The 25,349-nt window shown below is 37.2% G+C and overlaps 1 protein-coding gene and 1 long non-coding RNA gene across 4 annotated transcripts in view; one reads left to right on the top strand and one right to left on the bottom strand.

Moving 5' to 3' along the window:
- The window catches only part of LOC138746097 (uncharacterized), a 158,172-nt gene that overhangs the window by 58,783 nt on the left and 74,040 nt on the right, over positions 1–25,349 (bottom strand). The window lies entirely within an intron of this gene.
- The window catches only part of cped1 (cadherin-like and PC-esterase domain containing 1), a 166,865-nt gene that overhangs the window by 108,609 nt on the left and 32,907 nt on the right, over positions 1–25,349 (top strand). For all 3 annotated transcript variants that reach the window (XM_069903911.1, XM_069903913.1, XM_069903914.1), the window contains exon 16: positions 22,803–22,920. In XM_069903911.1, coding sequence (XP_069760012.1) covers positions 22,803–22,920 — 118 coding nt within the window. The remainder of the gene's footprint in view (positions 1–22,802; positions 22,921–25,349) is intronic.

Raw genomic sequence — 25,349 nt, 5'->3', positions numbered from 1 at the left:
AACAAAGAAAAGACAATTAGGTACTAAAAACTTGAAATATTCAATAATATACTCCGTGACTTTGAGGGTTGAAGTAGCAGAAGGGAAGTGGTGATTTTTCAAGACCAAAGACTTTCTGCAAAGTTTGTAAAAAATAAAAAAAAATAGAGGTTGCCAAAGGAAAAGATTGTGAAAATATTTATAATGGAATTAAGTAAAAGTAGTGAAAATTGTATTTTTTATTTTTGCTAAACTGTCTTGTATTTATTGTTTAAAAGTAAAATGTATAGAAGTGTTCACAGAGAGCCCAGTAAAAGGGAAAGAAATCTGAAAAGTAGTAGCAAGATGGAGACTCCAGTCTAAGAGGGAGAATGGCACCTGGAAAAGAGTAACAAAAAAATTGTGCTAAAGGGAGAGGTTCTACTTCCTTGAGAGATTCTGTGGGCTTTCAGGGCTCTACGTATACATCACCATCATATGATATTATATGTTTTTCTTAAAGGGGAAGGATCACTATTATTTAAAGAGTCAAAGAGATGCTATTGTTAAAAAATATTGTTTTAAAGAAGAATATGGATAGAAAATTGAAATTTATTACTTTTAATGTTGATAGAGTTAATGGGTAGGTGAAGAGAAAATGGGTCTTGGCATACCTTAAAAAAAATTAGAAGTCTGATATAGTATTTTTACAAGAAAAACCATTATACCAAATTGAAACGCACAAAATTAAAAAGAGGATGGGTGGGGAAGTAATATCATCTTTATTTGGATCAAAAGTAGGAGGTGTAGTGATTTTAATTAATAAAAATATACCAATAGAAATAGAAGAGACATTAATGGATCAAGCTGGAAGATTTGTAATGGCATATTGTAAAATTTATGCAGAATCGTGAACTTTTATTAATATTTATGCACAAAAATATGGCGATTAAGTCTTTATAAAGGAAATTTGTTTAAAGGTGCAGGGGAAGACAAAATGCATTGATTGAAGGAGATTTCAGTTTTTGTTTAGATCCAATATTGGACAATTCAACGAGAACAATAGCAAGGACAAAAGCTGCAAAAATTATCATTTATGAAGGATTTAAATTTAATATATGGAGGTGGATCAACCCCTTAGAAAGAGACTGTTCATTCAACTGAAGGGTACATGATTCACATACAAGGATTGACCTATTTTTGATATCTGCTCAGTTACAAAGTAGAGTGGTAAAAATGGAATATTTGTCGACTTTTATCAGACCACTCACTGTTAATTTTAACTATTATGATGATGGAAAAGCAAGAAAGTATGTATAGATGGTGCCTTAATTCTACATTATTAAAGAGGAAGTATTTTTGTGAATTTATTAAGAGTCAGACAGAAATATTTTGTGAAAACAATCTTCCTTCTACTGACAATAGTTTTCTAATATGAGACAAAGCTAACTTGAGGGGACAAATTATTTCTTATTCTAAAAATCTTAAGAGAGAATATACAAGAGAATTAGAAGGTTCAGAGAAGGACATAACAAATTTGGAAAAAGAATATCAGATATCAGGAACACAAGAAAAATATAGAATATTAGAAAATAAAAAGTTACAATATAACCCACTACTAACACATAGAATGGAAAAAAATTATACTAAAAACCAAACAAGAATATTATGAGCTAGGAGAACGGGAACACATGTTATCTTGGCAGGTAAAAACAGAAGAGTTATCCAGAATGATAAATGCAATAGAAACTGAAATTGATGTTATAATGTATAATCAAAAAGAAATAAATAACATTTAGACAATACTATGTGAAACTATATAAATCAGAATTAGTAGGAGAAGAAAATGAAATGGAAGAATTATTAACAAATATTGAACTGGAAGAGAGAGAAAAAGATGATTTAGATGCACCTTTTTACAAGGGAAGAAACAGAGAAAGCTTTAGGTAATTTACAAGTTAAGATGGGTTCCCTCCTGAGTTCTATAGACAATTTAAAGATTTGTTGATGCCTCTTTAGATGGATGTTTTTTGACCAGGCAATGGAGAGCCAAACCCTCCTAGAAACCTTTATAGGACCTTATAGTCCTACTAAAGAAAGGTAGAGATCCACTAAAAGTCTCATCATACAGACAAATATCACTTCAGTATGCAGACTATAAAATTATAGCAAAGGCAATAGCTAATAGATTGGGTGAGTATTTACCAAAATTAATACATACAGATCAGGTGGGATTTGTTAAAGGAAGTCATTCTTCAAATAGTCTAAGTACATTATTTTCAATATAATACACATGGAAAAATCAAGGTTGAATCCAAACATAACTATTTCATTAGATGCAAAAAAGGCATTCATCCAACTAGAATGGTCTTTCTTATATAAAACAGAAAAAATTGGTGGAGGCAGAAAATTCATAAATTGGATAAAAACTCTTTATCATAAGCCAAAAGCTAAAATTATAAGTAATAACCAAATGTCATCTATTTTTCCATTGAGTAGACTGAGTAGACAGGGATGTCCCCTATCTCCAGCACTATTTATTCTAGCTATTGAACCTCTGGTAGAGACTATTAAAAAAAAAAGATCGAAATATTAAGGGCTTAAAAGTTGGACAAAAAGAACACAAAATTAGTTTATTTGCTGCTGATGTGCTATTATATACGTCTGACCCACCTGAATCACTCAAAAGATTACAAACAATACTAGAAAAATATGAAAGAATATCAGGATATAAAATAAATATGGATAAAAGTGAGATAATACCATTGCAGAATATTGATTATAAAAGATATCGAAAATGCAGTAGATTTAAATAGAAGAAGGATGGAATTAAATATTTAGGAATAATAACATAATAATTTACAGAACTTATATAAGCTTAATTATATCCATCTAAAATAAAAAAGATTTCCAAAAATGAAAATATCTGCCAATTATGTTAATTGGAAGGGTAAATTGTATAAAATGAAGGTAATGCCAAGACTCAAGTTTCAATCATTGCCTATTGTACTAACTAAAAATGTCTTTAAATTATTACATAATTGTACAAGACCATTTCTATGGAATAACAAAGTACCAAAAATTGCACTGGAAGTCGACAATGATACTGTTGAGTTGGAGCATGCTGAGACAATATAAGGTATTGCTCCTCCAATTTGTGCGTAGCCTCTCTGTGACAGTACGTTAGACGTAGTGTGGCAATAGGGTGTGAAATTGAAATGGTTGGCCACTGGGAAATCCTTGCTATTACAACGGACAAGGGAAGTTCTTGCTATTGCAACATACAAAGCAATGGTGCTCAATGAAACAATCTCCCAGACTGTGTCCAGTGTCCCTGGCATGGATGAAGCCACATCAGTAGCACCAGATGTGGTAAATGATCTTACAATTTCACAAATGATGTGCTCCTTACCTTAGAAAGGCTGTTTGGTGTGGGAAGAGGTGCAAGTGCAATTGTAACATTTCTTGCAGACACATGGGTAGGTACCAAGGGAACAATTGGTAGGAAGGGATGTGTGGGAAGGAGGGAGTGATCCCTGCAGGGAAGGGAGAGGAAGATGTGATGGGATCCTATTGCAGGTAAATACAAGGGGAATCCTCTCCTTACTATGTTGGGTGGATAAGTAGCCAGGGTAGATGTGTGGGGAAATAGAGATGTGGTTGAGGGCTGAGTTAATGGCAGTAGCGAGGAAGCCTTGTTTTCTGATGAGGGACATCTCAGATGTCTTGGAATGGAAGGCCTAATACTAGGACCTTGGGATTCTTTTTTTTCCCTGCAGGCAAGACAGAATTACAGTTTATTGATATTGCAAATAAAATTGTACTCAACGTACACATGTAAACACAAAGAAATGTAAACAAACAGTGTGCAATACAGAGAGTAAAAGAAAATCAATAAATTGTAAAAGTAAGAGTCCTTAAATGATTCCCTGATTGTGTTTGTTGTTGAGGAATTTGATGGGAGAGGGGAGGCAGATGTTCCTGAACCTAGCTGTGCGAGTCTTGACAGGGGAATTGAGGGTCAGGCCCAAAACATTGACTACCTTATAGTTTGGCGTCATCCATTGTCTCCAGGCAATGGCCACGACATGGTCATGACACAGGAATGGGGGAATTGACTTGTGCATCCTGTCACTTACACACAGGAGCAGAAGAAATTGCAATCCTTTGCAAATGGGAAGGAGAGAGACATTTGGTTGGGTTTGCAGGGAGAGCCAGTTACTTTATTTTCCAAATGTTTCTGCCTAATTTAAGGCACAATGGCCAAAGAAAAATCTCGGCCAGAATTAGACCCTATAGGGTAAGGAATTATGACGTTTATTGTTTTTGTTTTACCTCTTTTGATCAGTTCTTTGTTTCCAATTTTAGATCTGTTATTTGAATTCCATGAGTGACTCAAAGCTTCGGAATTGATTATTTTAAATATTTTATTCCTTTGCAATGATTTTCATTGCCAATGGAAAATCAAAAACCTCAAAGCTTCATTGTTAGTTTTCAAAATGAATTCCATAGTAATTTCCAAGTTTTAATTTTTATTTATTTCCTTTTTTTTTGTTTGCCAGGAAATGTGGTTATGTTACTGGACCAGCAGCCAGAGCTCTGGACTACTGATCCAGAGACACAGGTTAAATCCCACCACAGCAGCTAGAATTTAAATTCAAGTAGCTTGGTGCAAAATTAATGTCCTTCGGGAAGAAAATCAACCCTCTTATGACTCCGCACCCATTTGTAAGAGCCCTCTCAATTCTGCATCAATTAGGGGTGCTCGGTAAATGTAATCAGTGAGATCTAGAATCACTGCATGAATAATCACCTGCAAATCAGTTGGCTTCTGTGGCCCTGACATATCTTGATCTCATACCTGTCCATAGTGTGCAGGGATAATGGCATGGGTGTCAGTAGCAGATTTAGTAAAGGGAATAGTTCTGCTGTGAATGAAAATGCACACAGCCTTACTTTCTCATGAGTCCCCAGATTACGAGGAGACTGCTTTCCTTTCTTTCCAATTTTGGAACTCGTGAGAGTAACTCAAACGTCCATATCAGATCGGCTGATTTAATTCAGTGTCAGAACTGAGGCAATCTGCTGAGCACAATACAAACTTTTGCATCACCTCAGTGAACCTTTTGGTCATAATGTTTTTTGAGTGGTTTTTACACTTCATCAGGTAAGATCAGGCATAGAGTCAAAACATTTATCTTTCTTTGGCTTGGCTTCGCGGACGAAGATTTATGGAGGGGGTAAAAAGTCCACGTCAGCTGCAGGCTCGTTTGTGGCTGCCAAGTCCGATGCGGGACAGGCAGACACGATTGCAGCGGTTGCAGGGGAAAATTGGTTGGTTGGGGTTGGGTGTTGGGTTTTTCCTCCTTTGCCTTTTGTCAGTGAGGTGGGCTCTGCGGTCTTCTTCAAAGGAGGTTGCTGCCCGCCAAACTGTGAGGCGCCAAGATGCACGGTTTGAGGCGTTATCAGCCCACTGGCGGTGGTCAATGTGGCAGGCACCAAGAGATTTCTTTAGGCAGTCCTTGTACCTTTTCTTTGGTGCACCTCTGTCACGGTGGCCAGTGGAGAGCTCGCCATATAACACGATCTTGGGAAGGCGATGGGTCCTCTACCGGCACCACCTACGGCTCCTAGAACGCTTCCACCAGCGTTGTCTCCGCTCCATCCTCAACATCCATTGGAGCGCTTACATCCCTAACGTCGAAGTACTCGAGATGGCAGAGGTCGACAGCATCGAGTCCACGCTGCTGAAGATCCAGCTGCGCTGGATGGGTCACGTCTCCAGAATGGAGGACCATCGCCTTCCCAAGATCGTGTTTATCTTATAATTGATTTTATTTACGTTAAATATACAAAATCTTTGGAGATGGAAATGTTTACAACAATGAATAGTAATGCAGCTCAAAACTCAGGCATACTTCGAGAAATTAATTGATTAAGTCCTTATTTATACCCTTCCTTGCTGCTAATGTGGTGCCTTGGTCTCATGAACATGGTAACTTTTATAGCCCTCTCAGTGACTATATAGGCTGTCAGTTATTTTCCTTGTTTGCTGTTGTACAAGCAGTATGATCATATTTATGACAGTTTCTCACAATATTTCAAGGCCTGGTGGGGCACCTGTGGTATCTTTAACCTTGTTCTTATCTCTGTGAAACCATTTCGTTTCACTTATTTTGAAGCAATATTTTTTTCAAACTTAGCTTCCCAGTAAGACTGTTCAAGATGGTGGTTTCACAGTTTAATCTTCTATGCTCTACTCTATTTATGATTTTGTGAACCATCCTTTTAAAGTACATTAAAGTTGAATTTTAAAAGTGCATACAGAAGAGTCCAAAATACTGCAGCTTAGTAGTCTTTAGATGAAATAACTTAATGTACTTTCTAACAATAAATATATTTTTTATTATGTAACTAATGCAGGCTGTTTTGCATGTTAAATTGATCAGTTATAATTATGTTTGTTACATAGCCGCTGCGTTGCAAGAAAATATTCCCAATTCCCCGGAACACATGCTGTGCAAAAAGCTCGGAATGGGAATGAGGGTGCCATTCCCATTCTGGCATTTTAACTCCTAGACCCCTTGTCAATTTCCCGGAATGCCTGCAGTCTGAAGTGAACTGTAGGCATTCCGTGAATAACAGGCTAATGAATAGGATGTTGCCGCAGTGGGGTTGCAAATCTCGTCTCTTTACTTACCACACTTCAGGTACGCTGTCTAAACTTGCTTAAAGAAATGGAGATTTGAAGTTTTGGTCATTCGTGGGTGAACGACCAGTGCCGAAATGACGGACATTCTTCAGACCGGTAAAATCACGCAAAGTCTATCTTAAAAAAAAACATAAATGAAACAAACTGGTAGAAAACTGGGTGGGGAGGAAGAAACTTTTTTTTTGAACTTGAGAACATTCCCAGTGGCAATGGTGTAAGTTTGCCTTTTGTTGGCGAATTGGCCAGCGGTGCTATTTGGTTGGTCATTCCAATGGTGCAGTCACCCCCACACATGTTTTGTTCTGGGATGCAGAACTATTTCCAGGCAAGACTAATGCACCAGGTGCAACTCATCAGGTTTAGAGAAGGGAAATCAGCTGGGGTTGCCGCCAGTGTGTAGAATTGGAGATTTTTTTAAACTCCAACTGATTGCTCACCAAAATTATTAATTTATCTGATTTCCCTGTAAAAAGTTATATTGCTTTAATTTGTGAGATCTAATGGTGGACCCCTTTGAAAATGTTGCTGGCCATATTTCTAGGTAAAAGGTTAGTCTTGCACCATGCACTGTTAAATATCTTGCTGCACTTTGGATTTCACGTTGCTGCAAAAATTTTGAAATGGGGAAAACAAAACCGTTCCACATTCATTATTTCAGAATAGTATCAGATAGGAACTTTCTTTGATAGTTGATGATCTCAGTGTTATATTGATGCACAGAGCCAAAAGCATGAAACTATAGGAATGTGTCTTCTTTGGATGGTAAGAGATGGTAGAGGCAAGAGAATGGCCAATCAGTCATAGGAGTTGTCATGAAGCTCTAGATCACACATGTCAAACTCTGGCCCGCGATATAATTATATTTGGCCCGCAAGATCATTTCAAAAATGTATTAGAGGTGGCCCGCTGGCCGCCGCGCCAGTATAGCGCATGCACAGTAATACAACAAATCCCAGAATGCATTGGCGTCAGCCTGCTAATCGCCCCCACCTCCTCTGTTTATGTTGCACCGTGGACTCTGGTTTTGGGGCCTGGCCAGTGTCAGGGGAAGCCAAGGCCGCTTCCCAGCGCCCGGAACCGGAGGCCTCGGGCCTGACCTCGCCAAGACCGTTGCCCACTCCCCCTCCCTACCGCAGGCCGATCCGCGACTCACAGTGACGGATCCGCCGAGATGCCGCCCTGCAGCAAGAGCCGATGCCCCCGCACTGTCGTTGTCCAACCCGATCGCCCGCAAACCCCGCCCTCCCGCGCACAGGCCCGAGTAAGTATTATGAACTTTAATCTCAGGATAAAACGATCTTCCAATAGTTTCATGTCACAGTGATAAATATATTCCTGGCTAAAAATGGTCCTGCACCTGGATACAAGCTCATTAGGCATAAAACTTGAAAAGTGTGTAAATCAAAGGATATATGTACCAATGGAAAAAGGGCATGGCAAATAACCCTGCTAGAGTTCATGCCCACAATCAGTCACCCATTTGATTCTTTCAGGAATCATGTTATTCTCCCACATTCTCAATAGCCCTCAGATTTTACTATTCGACAGCACACTAGCAACATTTGACAAATCCTCTATAGAGAAATATTATTTATTGAATATTTTATTTCTCATTTGTTAATGCTTCTGGAAAGAGTTTATCCAAAACTATTATTAAACATTTATTTTAATAAGAAAAAGTTTAACATTACATATGTTGAAAGAAGAGAAAACATGCAGATGTTGTTGAAAATTTTCAATAAATATTTAGTTCGGCCCTCGACTTAGTCCAAGTTTTTAATTTTGGCCCTCCGTGAATTTGAGTTTGACATCCCTGCTCTAGATGATCACATAGGTTCAGTGACCATGGACACGTTTGCAAACAAGGGAAAACAACATTTGCAGAAACATTTTTTATAAATGTATATTTTGCACATATCCTGTCTGAGCTGAAGGCACTGGATTTTGGGTTTGTATATGGTATTTGTCAGTGAATGTTTGCATTTTGGCTTGGGTTTCCTGCAATGTTTCTGATTGTATTTTTAGTCTACTCCCATTCTACTGTGCAATAAACTTGTTGGGCTGTCAAATTCTTTGTAAACTATGGTTAATCTTTAATCCTAAAATTCATCACAATTCATGGAAATAGAAGTGCATTAAATTAAAAGATATGTCATCATGGAATGATTGAATATTTTTGGTAACACGCAGAAAGAAACATTATGGAATATGACCAATTGAAAAAATCTAGAGTATGAAACTAAAATATTATCTGATTGAGTAGGGGGAGGGGGGGGGTCATTTTGATTGTACTACAGGGTTTCAGAAAATAAATTTTGGCCTTAAAAAAGGTTTTCCTGAAATACTATTGCACACAACCTCTCAAAAGATCACTGGTTCAAAAAAAACAGCTGAACTTGTAGTGCAGGCCAACAACAGAGGGAACCTGATCCTTTTGAGCCGTGCTTGTGAGCTTTAATGACTGATGGTAAGTGGCACAACATTCAGACAGATTAGGCTCAGAGCTGCAATTTGTTTAAATTATACTAAGATTACTTTCAAGGCCACATATGGGGAAGGCCTCTGAAGAAACTAGGAACTTCAGTTTTCTTTTGCTTCAAATAAAACCAAAATGCAGCTTGATGGTACTTAACTATCTAATATCTCATATCTAGAGGATGATCAACATGGCATTAATTAGAGTTCCTGACATTTTTTTCTGGCCTGCTGATTGTTTATGTAATTTTGTAAAACAAAATAACTTGCATATCTCACATCCAAGGGGTTTAACGGTGGTTGTTGCAGCTGATTTAAACTTGTATTCAAAAGATTTTTGGCTTGTGCTCTACCTTGTATTTTGGAGAAAATAGTCCAGCTGCTCTTTGATAACTTAAATTCTTCACCAATTTTCTCTTGTCTCTAAATTATGACTCTATTCTTGCTGAAGGCTGTTTTTCTAAAGAATTCAGGCAAGTATTGGTTTAAAAAAAAATCCAGAATCAGAATTTATTCTCATGAACTTGTCACAAAATTCCTTGCCTTGCAGCAGCAATCATAGTGACCTTACAAAAATAAAATAAAAATAATGCACAAAGAGTCGAAGTAAGGCAGTGTCTTTGGTTCTTTCAGGAACCTGATGACAGCGGGGAAGAAGCTGTTCTTATGCCGCTGAGTGCTTGTCTTTAGGCTCCTGTACCTACTTCCCGATGGTAGCACCCAGGCATGGCCTGGGTGGTGGTGGTCTTTCAGAATAGAGGCTGGTTTCTTAAGACACTTCTTCTTGTAGATGTCCTCGATGGAGTGAAGTCTGGTGCTCATGATGTCAGAGGCCAATTTAACAACCCTCTGGAATTTTTTTTTCCCTGTCCTGAGCATCGGCACCTTCATTCCAGACAGTGATGCAACCAGCCAGAATGCTCTCCATGAGGTTTTCGAGAGTCTTCGGTGACGTGCTGAATCTCCTCACGTCTCACAAATTATAGCCGCTGACGAGCCTTCTTCATGATTGTATCAACATGGAGGCTCCATGTCAGATTCTCAGCGATGTTGACACCCAAAAATTTGAAATTCTTGACCCTCTGTACTACTGAGCCTTCGATGAGGATTGGATTGTGTTCTGACTTCCTCCTGAAGTCCACGGTCATCTATTTGGTTTTTTTAACATTGAGTGCAAGGTTATTGGTGAGACACAACTCAATGAGCTGATCTATCTTCCTCATGGCCGTTTGTGATTTTGCTGACAACTGTGGTGTCATCGATAAATTTGTAGATTGGTGTGAGAGGGATTTGCCTGAATTTTCAATCTGCTACCTTTGTTAAATTTTCTGCTCTGCTTTTGCTACTGCCAATATTCTTTATAGTCTTTTTTTTTTGTTTTTCTAGCCCTGCGTTTTATGCATCAGAAGGGGTGCCAGGGAGCTTGCAACAAATTTCCCTATGTATGCCTTTGAGCTCTCTTCTGTTTGCCAGGTTAGCTTGAAATAACTTGGATAATTAATATGTGATTTTTATTTTCTCCACTATCAATCTATCAGTGATGAAGTGACTAAATAGACATCCTGATGGATGTAGGCTTTGGGGTAGATTTCCTTCCAAGTAGAATTTTATTGCCTGGATGTCTGTGGAAATGTAAGTGTTGAGTCTCCATTGACCTTAGTTTCAGGGGACAAATGCCCCAGAATAATCTATCGAGCTGGCCAGGCTCCAAGTTCAGGAGTTAGTTCTGTTGGGCGGTGAGGAGAGGAGGAAAAAGAGTAATTGTGAGTGTAAATCAAGAAGAGGTAATGGGGAGAGTGTGCAATTTTTGGGAGGTGGGATGCTGGTACTCCATTCAGTGCAATTTAATTCTCATCGCTCCCAGCCTCACTGTACACATTTCAATATGTAGGCTCCTTTACATTTGTGCTGTCAACTGAATTTGTTTAGTGTGTTTGTACACAATCTGTTCCATCTAGCATTGCAAAGTACGGTGGGATATGAAAGGCTGAGAATTATAGAACTCCTTCATCTATCAAGACAGCAAAAAAAAATATTAAGCACTAATAGTTCTCATAATGACCATTCTGATGTAGGCCATGTGTTTCATTGAATACTCAGCTGCTACTCTGGCAGTTAATGGACTAATTATTATTTATGGGAGACAGAAGTATGTCACACACAAGCTATCTATTCATGTTTTGTTGTCTTTGAAGAAAGGATTCCATAGGGTGAATGTGTCTCAGAAACTTGTACCAAATTTCATGTGGAGGGTTCATTGATAGTTTTCACAATCCAGCCGCAAAGTAACCAAGTGGTGGCCCTTTGTTCAGGCCACGACAATATTGATTGAAAGAGTTGCAAAGCAATGTGGTGCTATTTACTGCATGGGCATTTTTACAAATCTATACTAATCTCTGTCGAACTCTGAGCACTCCAGAAAAGTTCAATTATCAGATGAATATCTTTCCAAAAGGTAGATAAGCTAATATAATAGCATCACCAATGTCCGAGTGAAATGAACCAAACTAATGCATTGATTTTAAAGTTCTTTAAAATCCCTTCTTGACTTTAACGCACCCATTTTGTATATTTGTAGCCCAAGAACTCTCCAATAATTCTGTATTTTCTCCACACCTAATATTTGGCACATTCTTTGCTTCCTCCACTGACATCCATGTCTTCCTTTGGCTGGACCACACACTCTGAGATTCCTCCCTGAAATTACAACACCATTTTCTTCTTTTAGGATGCGCATTAAAGTCTAAATTTTGGATGAAGCTTTGGTCAGCTGCCCTGAAGTCACCTTTGACTTGATGTCAGCTTTTGACTGCTTTTTCTCTCAGGCTTCGAAGAATTCTGGGACTTTGTATGGATTTAAAGGTGCTGAGTAAATAGAAGCTCTTTTAGTTGCATGAAATTAGAATAATTATGAACTCTTCCATCATGGGAAGAACCTTTTATTGAATGTTTTTGTACAGAAGGGTGTACAGCACTCCTTATCTCTTTGATAAAGCACTTTTTTCAAACATTGTGTTCCTCATTGAGCTTTTTCTTTCTTCTTTCTTCTTTGGCTTGGCTTCGCGGACGAAGATTTATGGAGGGGTAAATGTCCACGTCTGCTGCAGGCTCGTTGGTGACTGACAAGTCCGATGCAGGACAGGCAGGCACGGTTGCAGCGGTTGCAAGGGAAAATTGGTTGGTTGGAGTTGGGTGTTGGGTTTTTCCTTTTTAGCTTTTTAGCAACTTCATAAATCCTTTTGAGAGAGTTTCATCTTAAAAGGAACATCCTTTAGGCAGTACAGTGGTGAATCTGCTGCCTCCTGATCTCCTGTGTTGGCGGTGTGGACCTTGCACATTTTTTCCTGTGACCACACAAGTTTCTTTCAAATGTTCCAGTTTCTTCCCATGTCTGAAAGACACTGGACAGCATTTTGTTTTTCAAAAGATTTGCTTCTGAAGGGGGAAAAGAATTGGGTATTTTGACAGGCAACTTGAAGCTGAACACAAAGATCATTACAGATTTACTGTATCATGTAGGAAGTTGGAGAAACATTAAATGAACTTTTATTGAATTTAGCAGGTTTAATTACATAATGATGCTGACTCATTGAGTTAGTACAACTGACTTAAAAATGTTTTGCCATTGATTTTCGTTTGTACTAAGCATCTGATGCCTTCTGTCACAGTGTCCAACAATAGTCGAACAGCATTGAATGGATTCTAATTGCCCCAATACATTTCTTCCATGGTTGCAATGTCCTGGTGAAACCTTTCACCGTGTTCTTCACTGACTGTGCCAAGATCAGCAGGGAAGAAGTCCAAGTGCAAATGCAGAAAATGAATTTTGAATAATAAATAGACAATACACTAGTAGATATAAATATGACAGGAAATCACAAAAATAATTTATATCTAAAAAAAAAAGTACATGATAGGAATGTTTTAAGGTTGTTTTCATGGTCAGCTGCCCAAAATCCATAAATATACCCAAAAGTGTTCAGGAAGCAAAATCTTCATAATCCAGTATAATTGGTCAATATGAATTGTCTTTGTCTGGGTTTGTGGGCAGTACAGTGAGCTTGATGGTTAGTGAAACACTATTTACAACTCCAGCAACCTGGGTTCGTATCTGGTTCAGTTTGTGAGGAATTTGTAAATTCTCCCTGTGACATGCGTTGGTTTTACTATGTATGATTTTTATAAATAATTTATGATTTGTCTTTGTTTAAAGCTGAGCAACAGAGGTCATTTTCTGTTGAAATTCCTCTTCTTTCTTTTTCATGGAACACATTTTTAATCATTCCCATTGAGGTTTTACTATAGTTTTATATTAATAGGCTGGTGCCATTGTAACTTGGCAGACTGGTCCTACATGGATTTTGGAGCCAAAAAAGAAATACCACTTCTGATAAGTAATTTGACATCACACGGGCTTCACTCAAATGCCTCACAAATCCAGCCCAGTGTAGAACCAAATGTTAAAAGACAATCCATTTGCCTTTTGCAGAGTTGGTAAAAATTGTAATCTTTTCAATATTAAAATGAAACCAAAATCCCACTTGATTGTGGGTAGAGGGAAGTAAATTGACTACCTTTAAGTACAGAATTTGGTTTATAGTTATGTAATGATTATATGGTAAGTGAAGAAGTAACATTACCTACAGGCAGTGAGAATGTTGAACAACCAAAGAAACTGCTCAAACTAGCCATTCAAGACTCTCATGTTCATGAAACAATCTATTTATTTATTTGACTACATGAATACTTGTGCTGCCATGTGTATCAGCGCTTGACGTCCTGTTTTGCGGAAACTGCCAAAATGTTTGGCCTGGAAGTCAGCCTGAAGAAAACTGAGGTCCTCCATCAGCCAGCCCCCCCACCCCCCCACATCTCCATCGGGCACACAAAACTCAAAACGGTCAACCAGTTTACCTATCTCAGCTGCACCATTTCATCGGATGCAAGGATTGACAACGAGATAGACAACAGACTCGCCAAGGCAAATAGCGCCTTTGGAAGACTACACAAAGAGACTGGAAAAAACAACCAACTGAAAAACCTCACAAAGATTAGTGTATACAGAGCTGTTGTCATACCCACATTCCTGTTCGGCTCCGAATCATGGGTCCTTTACCGGCATCACCTATGGCTCCTAGAACGCTTCCACCAGCGTTGTCTCCGCTCCATCCTCAACATTCATTGGAGCGACTTCATCCCTAACATCGAAGTACTCGAGATGGCAGAGGCCGACAGCATCAAATCCACGCTGTTGAAGATCCAACTGCGCTGGGTAAGTCACATCTCCAGAATGGAGGACCATCGCCTTCCCAAGATCATGTTATATGGCGAACTCTCCACTGACCACCGGATCAGAGGTGCACCAAAGAAAAGGTACAAGGATTGCCTAAAGAAATCTCTTGGTGCCTGCCACATTGACCACTGCCAGTGGGCTGATATCGCCTCAAACCATGCATCTTGGCGCCTCACAGTTCGGCGGGCAGCAACCTCCTTTGAAGAAGACCGCAGAGCCCACCTCACTGACAAAAGACAAAGGAGGAAAAACCCAACACCCAACCCCAACCAACCAATTTTTCCTTACAACCACTGCAACCGTGTCTGCCTGTCCCACACTGTACTTGTCAGCCACAAACGAGCCTCCACCTGACGTGGACATTACCCCTCCATTAATCTTCGTCCGCGAAGCCAAGCCAAAGAAGAAAGAATGTGTGTTATGTCTGGTGTTTGTCTGCATGTTTTGCACCGAGGACCAGAGAATGGGGTTTCATCGGGTTGTACTTTGGCAATCAGAAGACTTGATTAACTATTTAGCAGCAGTCTCTATATTTAAAATGAAAAAGATTTTGTTAGGATGTTCCTTAGGTACGAAACATGGGACATAATTGACTGTTGTATGAATGTTTTAAGATTTTTTTTCCAACAGACCGTTCAAAAAGTGTTTTGCAATTTTATCAACAAGCTTCAATAGTATTAACCCTAAACAGTCATTATGCTTTTCATTCCCAGTGGTTTTATGTTTTATTGCTATCTGAGTAGGCTATCCCTGTTGGCTTTAAAATATGAGATGGTTTGTGGTGAGCAATGAATGACTGAAATACTATCTTGTATATAATTTCACAAAGTACAAACAGATGTTCCATGAGGAACCTTGCTGATTAAAATAATTATTAACTGAAAGTAAACTTCTTTTGAAGCTATTTGGATATGTTTACAACAATAGAACACATGGGTAGTTTCCAACCTCTGAAAGGTTTGGGATTAGGTAAATTCCAGCTTGCTTTTGTATATTTAGCTTGATCCGTAGCGAAAAAATGTATTGCTAGTATGTGGAAAGATACAAATATGATTGATATTAATAGATGGCATAATGAGATGAAATATTGTTTAATAATGGAAAATATAACGTATGTTTTGCATGGTCATTATAATTTTTTTATTAATAAGTGGTTGTTATACTCAGAATATTTACATTTCAATTTATATTGATTAGATTTTAATATGTATATTTAACTTTTTCTTTAATATTCTTTCTTTTTTTATGGCTCTCCTTAGGAGAGTTAGCTGAAGGGGGGGGGGGTTCTTTTTTTTATATATAAAAATGTTCATGTTTAATTGCTGTATATGTCATATATTATTTGTTTTTTGAACGAATAAATCAAGTTTTTTAAAAAAAGAACACATAGGGTTCCTCAATAATCTTGACAATATTTTTATGAGAGAATTAAATTTCCATTTGAACTATTGCACAATATGCATTGTCTACTGGGTCACAGATACAGTTATTATTCATTTTTGATCATTGCTGCTTGTTAAAGGTTCAATTTGGGTTTTTAGATCAAAGCAAAAATGCATCTGTCTGAACAATAGCTTAATCCTTTAGCTAGGGTAACATAAGGTCTGGCTCATTAACCTAAGCATGGTAATTACAAACTGTGGGAAAAAATGTGGCTAGCAAATAGTTTGCTGTGTGGAAATGCTGAGGGGGTAAAGCAGTGGTTTACTTCCTTCAAATCCTTGTGATGGGTCAAGTAAGGGCTTCACAGTTATTACCCAGCATCTAATGATTAAAAAAATTACAAGAATGTAAGAAATTGGAGCAGGAGTGGAGGCCCTCAACCCTGTCCCAGCATTCAAATACATGGCTAATCTGATCTGGGTCTCAGCTCCCACCTTGTTGCCTGTTCCCCATTTCCCCTTTAGTTCAGTGAACAATAGTAGTGTAACATGATTGGTTAAAAATAGAATTTATTAAAGAGGAGGGGAATATCAACTTGAAATAATCAAAATGGAATAATTTATTAAGAACTAAGTGTGTGATCCATATGCACTTTGAAAGCATTAAAAATGTCACAGGCCAGCTGTTAGGTTCTGTTTGAACAACTCATTTTTTGTTTATTCAATGATGTTCATCATATTGGGAAGATACAAGGGAGATGTTCTGAGATAACTTTAGGACAGATTCTTCATTCCACATCACTGTTAGTTAGTGGATGGAGCAAGAGAGTAGAGAATGGAAAATTATGCAGAAAGTCCCAAATTTCTTTCCACTTAATCATAAAACAGCACAAGATGCTGTTTGATCCTCCTTGGCTCTATCTCTTGTTCAGCTACCATTGTGGCCCAGAACGTTTTCACTCTGTAGTCCTTTTATTTGATAGGCTATAATTTGTTGACAAAATATGAAGAAACACATGTTCTATTAATGTACCTCTGGAAAGAGGAAATGACCTGCAATCTTATCACAAGATGTCTGTTCGGTGAAAGCAGCAACTTGTCTGTAAGTATCATAAAAGTGCTGCTATTACACAATAGTTTCCCATCTTGCCACAAAAATGATGCATGATAAAAACAAATATCCTTTTAACACATCAATATGTGTTATTTGTATGTCTAAAGATAAATTGGCCTGTATTTTTCCCACTGTAAACCCTACTTGTGATAGGTGCAAAGTTGAGGTAGCCACTTCAACTCGTATGTTCTGGTCATGTTCAAAGCTAGATAATTTCTGGAAAGTTGTCTGAAACCCTAACAAAAGTTATAGGATTAGAATTACAACCAAATCTATTAACAGCTATTTTTGGAATCATTCCAGCGGAGACTGAGCACATGCCTGTTTCCGCACAGCAATAATTGCCTTTTCAACATTATTGGCTAGAAAAGCCTTATTACTTAAATGGAAGGATCCAAACCCACCTACTTGACTTCAGTGACGCTCTGCTGCCACGTCATGTTTAAATTTGGAGAAAATTAGGAGATGGACATTTGATACATCTTTTAAATTTGAAGAAGTTTGGCAACTGTTTATTCAATATTTCCATATAGTTTAAGAACCATAATTTTATACTGGATTCCTAGTTCCTTATGGGACATTTGTTTTTAACCAGGAAACCCTTTGTTTCCTACCTTACTCTCAGAATAAACGGCCCAGTCCCTTTTTCTTTTAAGATTAGTTAGAGGGGATTTTGTAAAAAAAATATTTTTTTCTCTTTTGATTTTACAAGAGGAGAAGAAATTTATGGTTAATATATATTTGTTAAATATTAATATGTTTTTCTTATACACTTGTAAATACATGAATGTAATATAACTCTCCTCTTGTGTAAATGTCCAATATAACTCAATAAACATTGAAAAAGAAAGAAATATTGTTTAAACAATTTCATAATTTTTTATTTAATACTTCACCGTGAACCATGTCAATAACAACATATACAAATATTCATAATTAAAATATACAGTGACATTTCAATTTCCCCTCCTTTCTCCCACCGCCATAATGTAAAGTAAGAAATAAAAAAATAAACAGTAAAAGAACACAAAAGAAAAAGAAATTGTGTTGTCCAAAACTCCATATTTAAGTATTTTCATACTTGTATCTTATCACCTTAGAGATGGAGGATTAAAATCAATGGTTTCGAATATATTCTATGAATGGTTCCCAAATTTGTTCAAATAAAGTATGTTTATCTTTTCGATTGTAGGTAATTTTTTCTAATGAAATACATTGTACCATTGTTGTATTTTTAAGGTTGCCTCCGTTTTCCAAGTTATCATTATACACTTTTTTTTACTACTGTAAGTGCAATCACAGTCAATCTTTTTTGAGCCCTGTCTAATTTTAGGCCTAATTCTTTGTCTTTTATGTTATTTAGCAAGAAGATTTCTGGATCTTTTGGTATCTTATTTTTTTTGTAATTCTATTTAATATTAAGTTTAAATCCTCCTAAAAAGTTTTCACTTTTATACATGTCCAAATTTCATGTAATATTGTTCCAATTTCTTGTTTACAATGGAAGCATCTGTCCAATATTGTTTGATCCCATTCTTTTAACTTTTGAGCTGTAACATAGTCTATGTAGCCTATTGTATTAATCATGGTTCCTGTGCATAATTCCTCCTATGTTTTATTCTTTATTCATATATTTAAATCTCTTTCCCAACCTTGTTTGACTTTATAACATTGCTTCATCATTTACCTTGCATTGTAATTTGCTGTACATGTTTGTAATAATTTATTTTACTATCACAGTATATCAAGTATTCATAGCAGCTACTCTCAGGTAATTTTAGGCTAGTTCCCAATTTTTCTTTTAAATAAGTTTTCAACTGATAGTATGAAAATATTGTACCATATGCGATATTCCGTATTTGTCTTTTAATTGTTCAAATGTTAATAAATTATTTCCCAAAAAGCAACCTTTTATCTTTTTAATTCCTTTTCTAGCCCATCTGTTCCTTAAAAAATAAATTTTCCATTGTAAAGGAATTAATGGGTTTTGCGTCAGTAGCATTTTTGGTATTTGATCATTTATCTTTCACTCCAGATGTATTCTCTTCCATATTTTTAGTATATGATGTAGTATTGGTGAATTGTTGTGTTGCACCAGTTTCTCAGCCCATTTATAGAGTAAATGTTCCAGGACCTTCTCTCCTAATTTATAGAATTCTATCTTGAGCCAATCCGGTTTTTTTTTCCTGTCTGGTAAAATTCTGATACATATCTTAACTGTGCTGCCCGGGATGTCATACTTGATGATGCTACCAAATGAGATTTTCAAGCCTAGAAAGGGCATGAATAAAAATGTTAAACCTTACTCCTTCAAGTAGTCAGTTGGATAAATATTATACTTTAAAAAATATTTTGGTGCCCATATTTACACACTGTAGGTATTAGTTTATGAAAGGGATCATCTGAACTTCCAAGAACCTTATCAACTCCTTAATAATGTAAAGACAAAGGTTGACTGAATATATTGAAATTTTAGTAACAAGATGTGATTTTTTTTCCTTTTCATCTTTTTTTCTGATCTTTGGAGTTATTATTTTAATGAAGGGGTGGGAGGGTTGGGGGTATATAACAGCATGCATTATTGATTTGAGATGTATGAAGGATATTTTTGTATTTGGACATTAATAGACGTATGTAAATTTAAATATTTTTTTAAATCTTGTCAGTTGCTAGTGATTTTGAAAGATATAGAACTACATCTTCACATTTATATTTTGGTTTATCTGTTTTCTCTGAATCTAATACTACATTATTTATCTTCCTATATATACACGCACATACATTATAACACTATATTTCTACACTACTTACCTGACTGCAGCTGTCCAGAGATTGTAACATGTAATTAAATAAAGGAACATTTCTCTAAATAGTTCAAGGTTAAGTCCAATCAAATAGACTTAAATGTTGATTCTGCAGAACTTTCCAGTGCTACTGCCTTTGGATCTCGTTCCAGATGTTGGTGGTCTATTTTTATCCAACTTCAAATAAATGACGGAATGGAAGTAGTCACTGTGAAAATGAAAATGGTCTCAATGACCTATTTACTCCATCTCATCTTTAGAATGAGCGATAGTTTGTGAACATGCCAAAGGTAGTGATTCGTTTTATCTGTATACAAAGCAACAGGGATGTCACGGTACTTCAATACCTCTTGATGACATGGTAAATCCACAAGCTGTTAACAAAACCCACAATGCAAGTCTTAGTGAGATAGCTAATGTGACATCCAGCCATAGATGTTTCTCTTTTACTTTTAACAGTGTGCTTAATAGCCTCTTTGATCAGCTATGCAGATGTAGTGAATGTATTAAACCAAGAAGACTAGTATTACTTTAATATTCAGAATGTATTGTTGTAATTAGATGAGTCCAACAGGCTAGAAACCAGACTGTACTTTAGCATCAATGGTGAAATGTTCTTGTTTGCTATGTTCTGTGTCAAGAGATTGAAAATTGATGAAAATGGAACTTTCTAATACATAATCAAAATATTTTTGTATTTCACTTATAAAAGTGTCTTTCAATTATATTTGTCTTTTTAATTTCTTGAATATATTGTGGTGACTTTGTGCTTAACACACCTACCAGGCAGTGCACAAGTATGAACAAGCAAATCTCTGTTAAGTTATCTTGTTGCACTTTGTTGACAACAATCGCAGAATGTTCAGAAATTTCATACTGTCCTGTGAAGCTCTGTGCAAATTGTTAAGCTGCAAGGTAGGAACTTTCTGATGTCCCTGTTAGTTTTGAGTAATTCCTCCAAATAACTCTCGTTAAGTCCAGTCCTCTCGGTTCTGCAGTTTGACACAATTGATTCACGGTATGATTTATCTTTTTTTGACCTATCCGTAATTCATTAAACATAAGAGGCCTTGTGTCAAACACAAATTCTGAGCTGCATAGTCAAAAGTCAAAAAATGTGACATTTCTATCTATTTATTCTGGCAAACATTTTGTTTAGATCAAAAGAAAGTAGTCTGGTTATTTTGCCACATAACCATCATTTAAAATTAGAGCTGAAGGATGACAAAGTTAGGAGTTCTTTGGTTTGTATAGAGTATAAACACTGGCATGGACCACTTAGCTGAATGTCTCATTTCTCCATGAAAAATATACTTCAATCATTTACTATTCGTGAGAGAATTTATTATTTTCTGGTTGCAATTCATTTGTATGCTTACATTAGCTTTAGTTTTATGAGTTTCATGTGTTTTTATTGCCATTGTTACCTTTTATTGATAGCTAACATAGAAAACTAAAATTTTCACAGAACAGACTTATTGAAATATTAGGATATCTGCTCGTTGACCTGACCTATTATTGCATTCCTAGACTATCACAGCAGTCGCTTAAACAAATCGGAGGCTGCTCTTTCGATGTTTTATCTTACTCAATGTCTGCATTTTATTAAGAACTAAAGTTGTGATGTGTCCACCATTCCTTCAATCCCCCCATATTACGATCAACTCTCCTTTCCCCTTCTCCTCCAATGTGAACCTTCTGTCAGCTTCTGCTCCTGCATTGAACAATCTCTTATTCCCGGTGACTACAATCTCCATTTTCAGAAATGGTAAGATGCAAGGTCATGAAAACTGTTGGACCTGCACATCAGCTCAGTTTAACAGTCTTTTCACTTAGCTTAAATTCCTCCAACTCCAACCATGCAAGCAGTCTCAAGAATTTTGAGGTGCTCTCCAAAAAATTTTTTCTCCCCATCTTCATGGGTTCGTGCCTGGACATCCCTCCTCAGCAGTATTGCAGGTTCTTTCTTCAGTTTAACAGCAGTGGTTTAAGAAAGTAGCTCACTGCCACCTTCTCAATGCTATTAGGGGCATGCAATAAATCTCAGCTATATCAAAGATGGCCTTGCCCCAACAAATACTTGATTTACCCTTTCAAAACCTACCCTGTTATGTATTTTCTTCTTACAACCTGCTATATAAATCTGCTTTCCAGTCTCTCAAACAAGTTGTTTTGTTCCAAATGCACTATTGTCACCATAAGACTCATTACTCCAGTTCTTTAATAATAGTCATCTCACTGCCACAGTATCAGTGTCCTTGTTTATTTTTCATTTCATTGCTGTCTTCAGGTTTATTTATACCATGCCTTTACCCCTACCCAGTTCCCATTTCTTACCACTTCTTTTTTGTCCAACCCCTGTCCATTACTACATCTACCTATCTCAGAGATCTTGCTGTACAAGAATGCAATGGAAATGCATGGGTTTTGTATTGTTTCTTTGTCCAATTCCACGTCACAATGCTATGATGCTAATTTTTTTTTTGGTGTCCTATTAGTGATGGAATAAGTTTATCCAGTAAATAAAATTTTAGATTACCCAGGAAGCCATTCTGTCCATCAAGTGTGCATCGGCTCTTTAAAGAAATTTCCAATATTATCTCACACCTGATTTTCTCTGTAATACTGCAAATTAGTTAATTTACTTTTTTTTTTAGATCGAGTGTGTATAGTTGGGCAAAAATTTAATTGTAATCCTATTCCTGATAAAGGTATTAAATGTGCAACTCAAAATATGCCTTTTCAATTAATGACAGGAATCAAAGAATGGAATCATTATAAAAAATGGAAATATAGGATTGAAGGAGAGTGGAGAGTAATTAGATATTAGAGAGTAATTAGCCTTTGGTGCTCCTGGAGGTGGTGAAGGAGAGTGGGTATTATTTGTGAAAAGTTCTTGTTGAATTTTAGATAATTTGGTATTTTAATTTGGAATGCATAAAATGATGTCTTGTATGTGTAAATATAACTTATTCAGTTCCACGCTACTGGTACTTCTACCAGGCGAACATTTAAAAAAAAATTAACTAGTATTTCAATCATTCTGTTCTTCATTTCCATGCAGGACTGTGGGTTGAAAATTCAGCCTGACAAACCATGTGGCCTGCAGCCAATGTCAAGCGGTTACCTCTCAGTAGTTGCTCAGAGACAGATTCAAACCTGCAAAACAGGGGATGCCAAAGGTTGGTAGTCATCATTATGGGCAAGATGGTTTTCATAAAATATTCTAGTCAGCAGGAAACCCCTGTTGTGTACTGTAAAGCCTAATAAAATTTCTGACAATATATCATTTAAACTGTGCCCTTTGTACCTTTCTCCTCTTCAAGAGTGTGTATTATCATACATAAATAAGTTAACAGCATTCTCTATCTTCATATCCTGTTAGAAGAGGATGGAAAGTGTGAACAGACCCCAGTCAAAACAATGCTTGGATGAAATCAGACTTGGACAATAGTAACCAGTGTATTTTAACTTATAAATATATACAATTCATGTTTGAAATCTGCACACTTTGGAGGAAGATGCTTTCTCTGGGGAATTTGCAGGGCAATGGCTTTGTGAGGCTCAGGTCGTGTCTCATGAGCCTAATGGAGGTTTTCAAGGAGATGACAAAAGAAATTGATGAAGGTAGGGTCATGAATATGGATTTTGGCACGGCATTTGGCAATGTTCCCCAATGGTAGGCTCATTCAGAAAGTTAGGAGGCATGGAATCCAGGAGCCTTCACTGTTTGGATTCAGAATTGGCTTGCCAACTGAAGGCAGAGGGTGACAGTAGATAGAAAGTATTCTGCCTGGATGTTGGCAACTAGAAGAGTTCTGCAGGGAACTGTTCTGGGACCTGAATTTTATTAATGACTTGGACGAAGAATTTGTGGGGAGAGTCAATAAGTTTGCAGATGACTCAAAGGTTGAAGGTATTGAAATACTATAGAAGGTGGCTGTAGTTACAACAGGATGTAGGCAGGATACAGAACTGGATGGAGAAGTGACAGATGGAGTTCAATCTGGATAAGTGTGAAACAATGCATTTTTGAAGATCAAACTTGAAGGCAGAATATGTGGTTAATGGCAGGATTCTTATCAGTGTGGAGGAACAGAGGGATCTCAGGGTCCTAGTCCATTGATCCCTCAAGATTACCATGCAAGTTAATAAGGTGGTTAAGAAGACCTTTGGTGTGCTGCCCTTTGTTAGTCAGGGAATTGGAGAGTCGTGATAAAATGTTACAGCTCTATAAAACTCTGGTTAGACCACACTTGGAGTAATGAATTCAGTTTTGGTTAATTCATTAAAGGATGGATGAGAAGCTTCAGAACTTCACAGATCTATCAGGATGTTGCCTGGACTGGAGAACAAGCAAGGTTGACAGAGCAAGGGCTTTTCTCTTTGGAGCAATGAATGATGAGAGATTAGCAAATACTGTTTAAGGCGAGTGGAGAAATGTTTAGGGGAGATATCAGGTTTTTTTTAAAAAGGTGCCTGGAATGCATTGCTGGGGTTGTTGGTGGAGGCTGGTACAACAGGGACATTTAAAAGACTTGAATAGGCACATGGATAGAACAAAAATAGAGGGTTATGCATGTGAGACAGAGAAAGATTAGATTGTTGTGGAGTAGGTTTACGTAGAAAGCACAACATGGTGGGCTGAATGGCCTGTGCTTTGCTGTAATGTTCTACATTTCATATGGATGTTTGCTGGAGATATTTATTTGATGAACTGAAGTATATGAGGAATTATAAGGCAAATTTGTACACAAAATTATTTGGAGTGGAAAAATCTGGATGTGGCTACATTTTGTTAGCTAGAGCTATGATTCATTGAAATGTTCAAGAAAGGAAGAAGAGTACCAGTGTGTTCAAGATGTATCCATAGGTGTTGCAAAGAGCAATTATCTGGAATGCTGTTTAAAGGAGCATCAAATTTTTAGGATCATTAGTCTGGCATAAGCATACATGCTTTAGTCATGGATATGGTACCTCGTGAGAAACAAAATGCAAGTATTTTTAAAGCATCATGGAGATTCTGCAAGTCATCCAGAGAAAGTAACTTTTTAATTTGCTGGAGCTCTGCTGATAAAGAGGAGAACTCAAGATTTTAACCCAGCAACAAGAATGGGCCACACATGGCTATTTCTGCATGAGGGCACCAGGGGATAATGTCGTTCTCATGAAGCTGTCCACCAGGAGCTGGATATTATTTGCTTGGAGCAAATAGTTAAAAGTAATTTTGCCAAGATTTGCTAATGTGCTGCCATGGGTTTCTTCTAGTGGAGGATATGGATGGGAAGGCGCAAGAAAAAAAACTGAGAAGTGATAAGAGGAGGGAATAGTTCTGAATGCAGAGGCAAGGGGGTGAAGAGTTGGCAGAAAGGAGACGGGGGTGGGTGACCCAGCAGAAAGCAGAGAAGACGATGTTAATGCCATTTGGGTGCAGAGTCCCCAGAAAGAATAGTGAGTGTTGCTTCTCCAATTTACAAGTGGCTTTGGTTTGGCAGTGAACGAGACTATGGACAGACATGTCAGTGTGAGAGTGGGGTGTGGAATTGAAATGGTTGGCCACTGGGCGATCCCTGCCATTGCTGCAGACAAAGTGAAGGTGCTCAATGAAGCG

The sequence above is a fragment of the Narcine bancroftii genome, chromosome 11 (genome assembly GCF_036971445.1).
Source record: "Narcine bancroftii isolate sNarBan1 chromosome 11, sNarBan1.hap1, whole genome shotgun sequence".
NCBI lineage: Eukaryota > Metazoa > Chordata > Chondrichthyes > Torpediniformes > Narcinidae > Narcine > Narcine bancroftii.
This window is presented reverse-complemented; position numbering and strand designations above follow the sequence as displayed.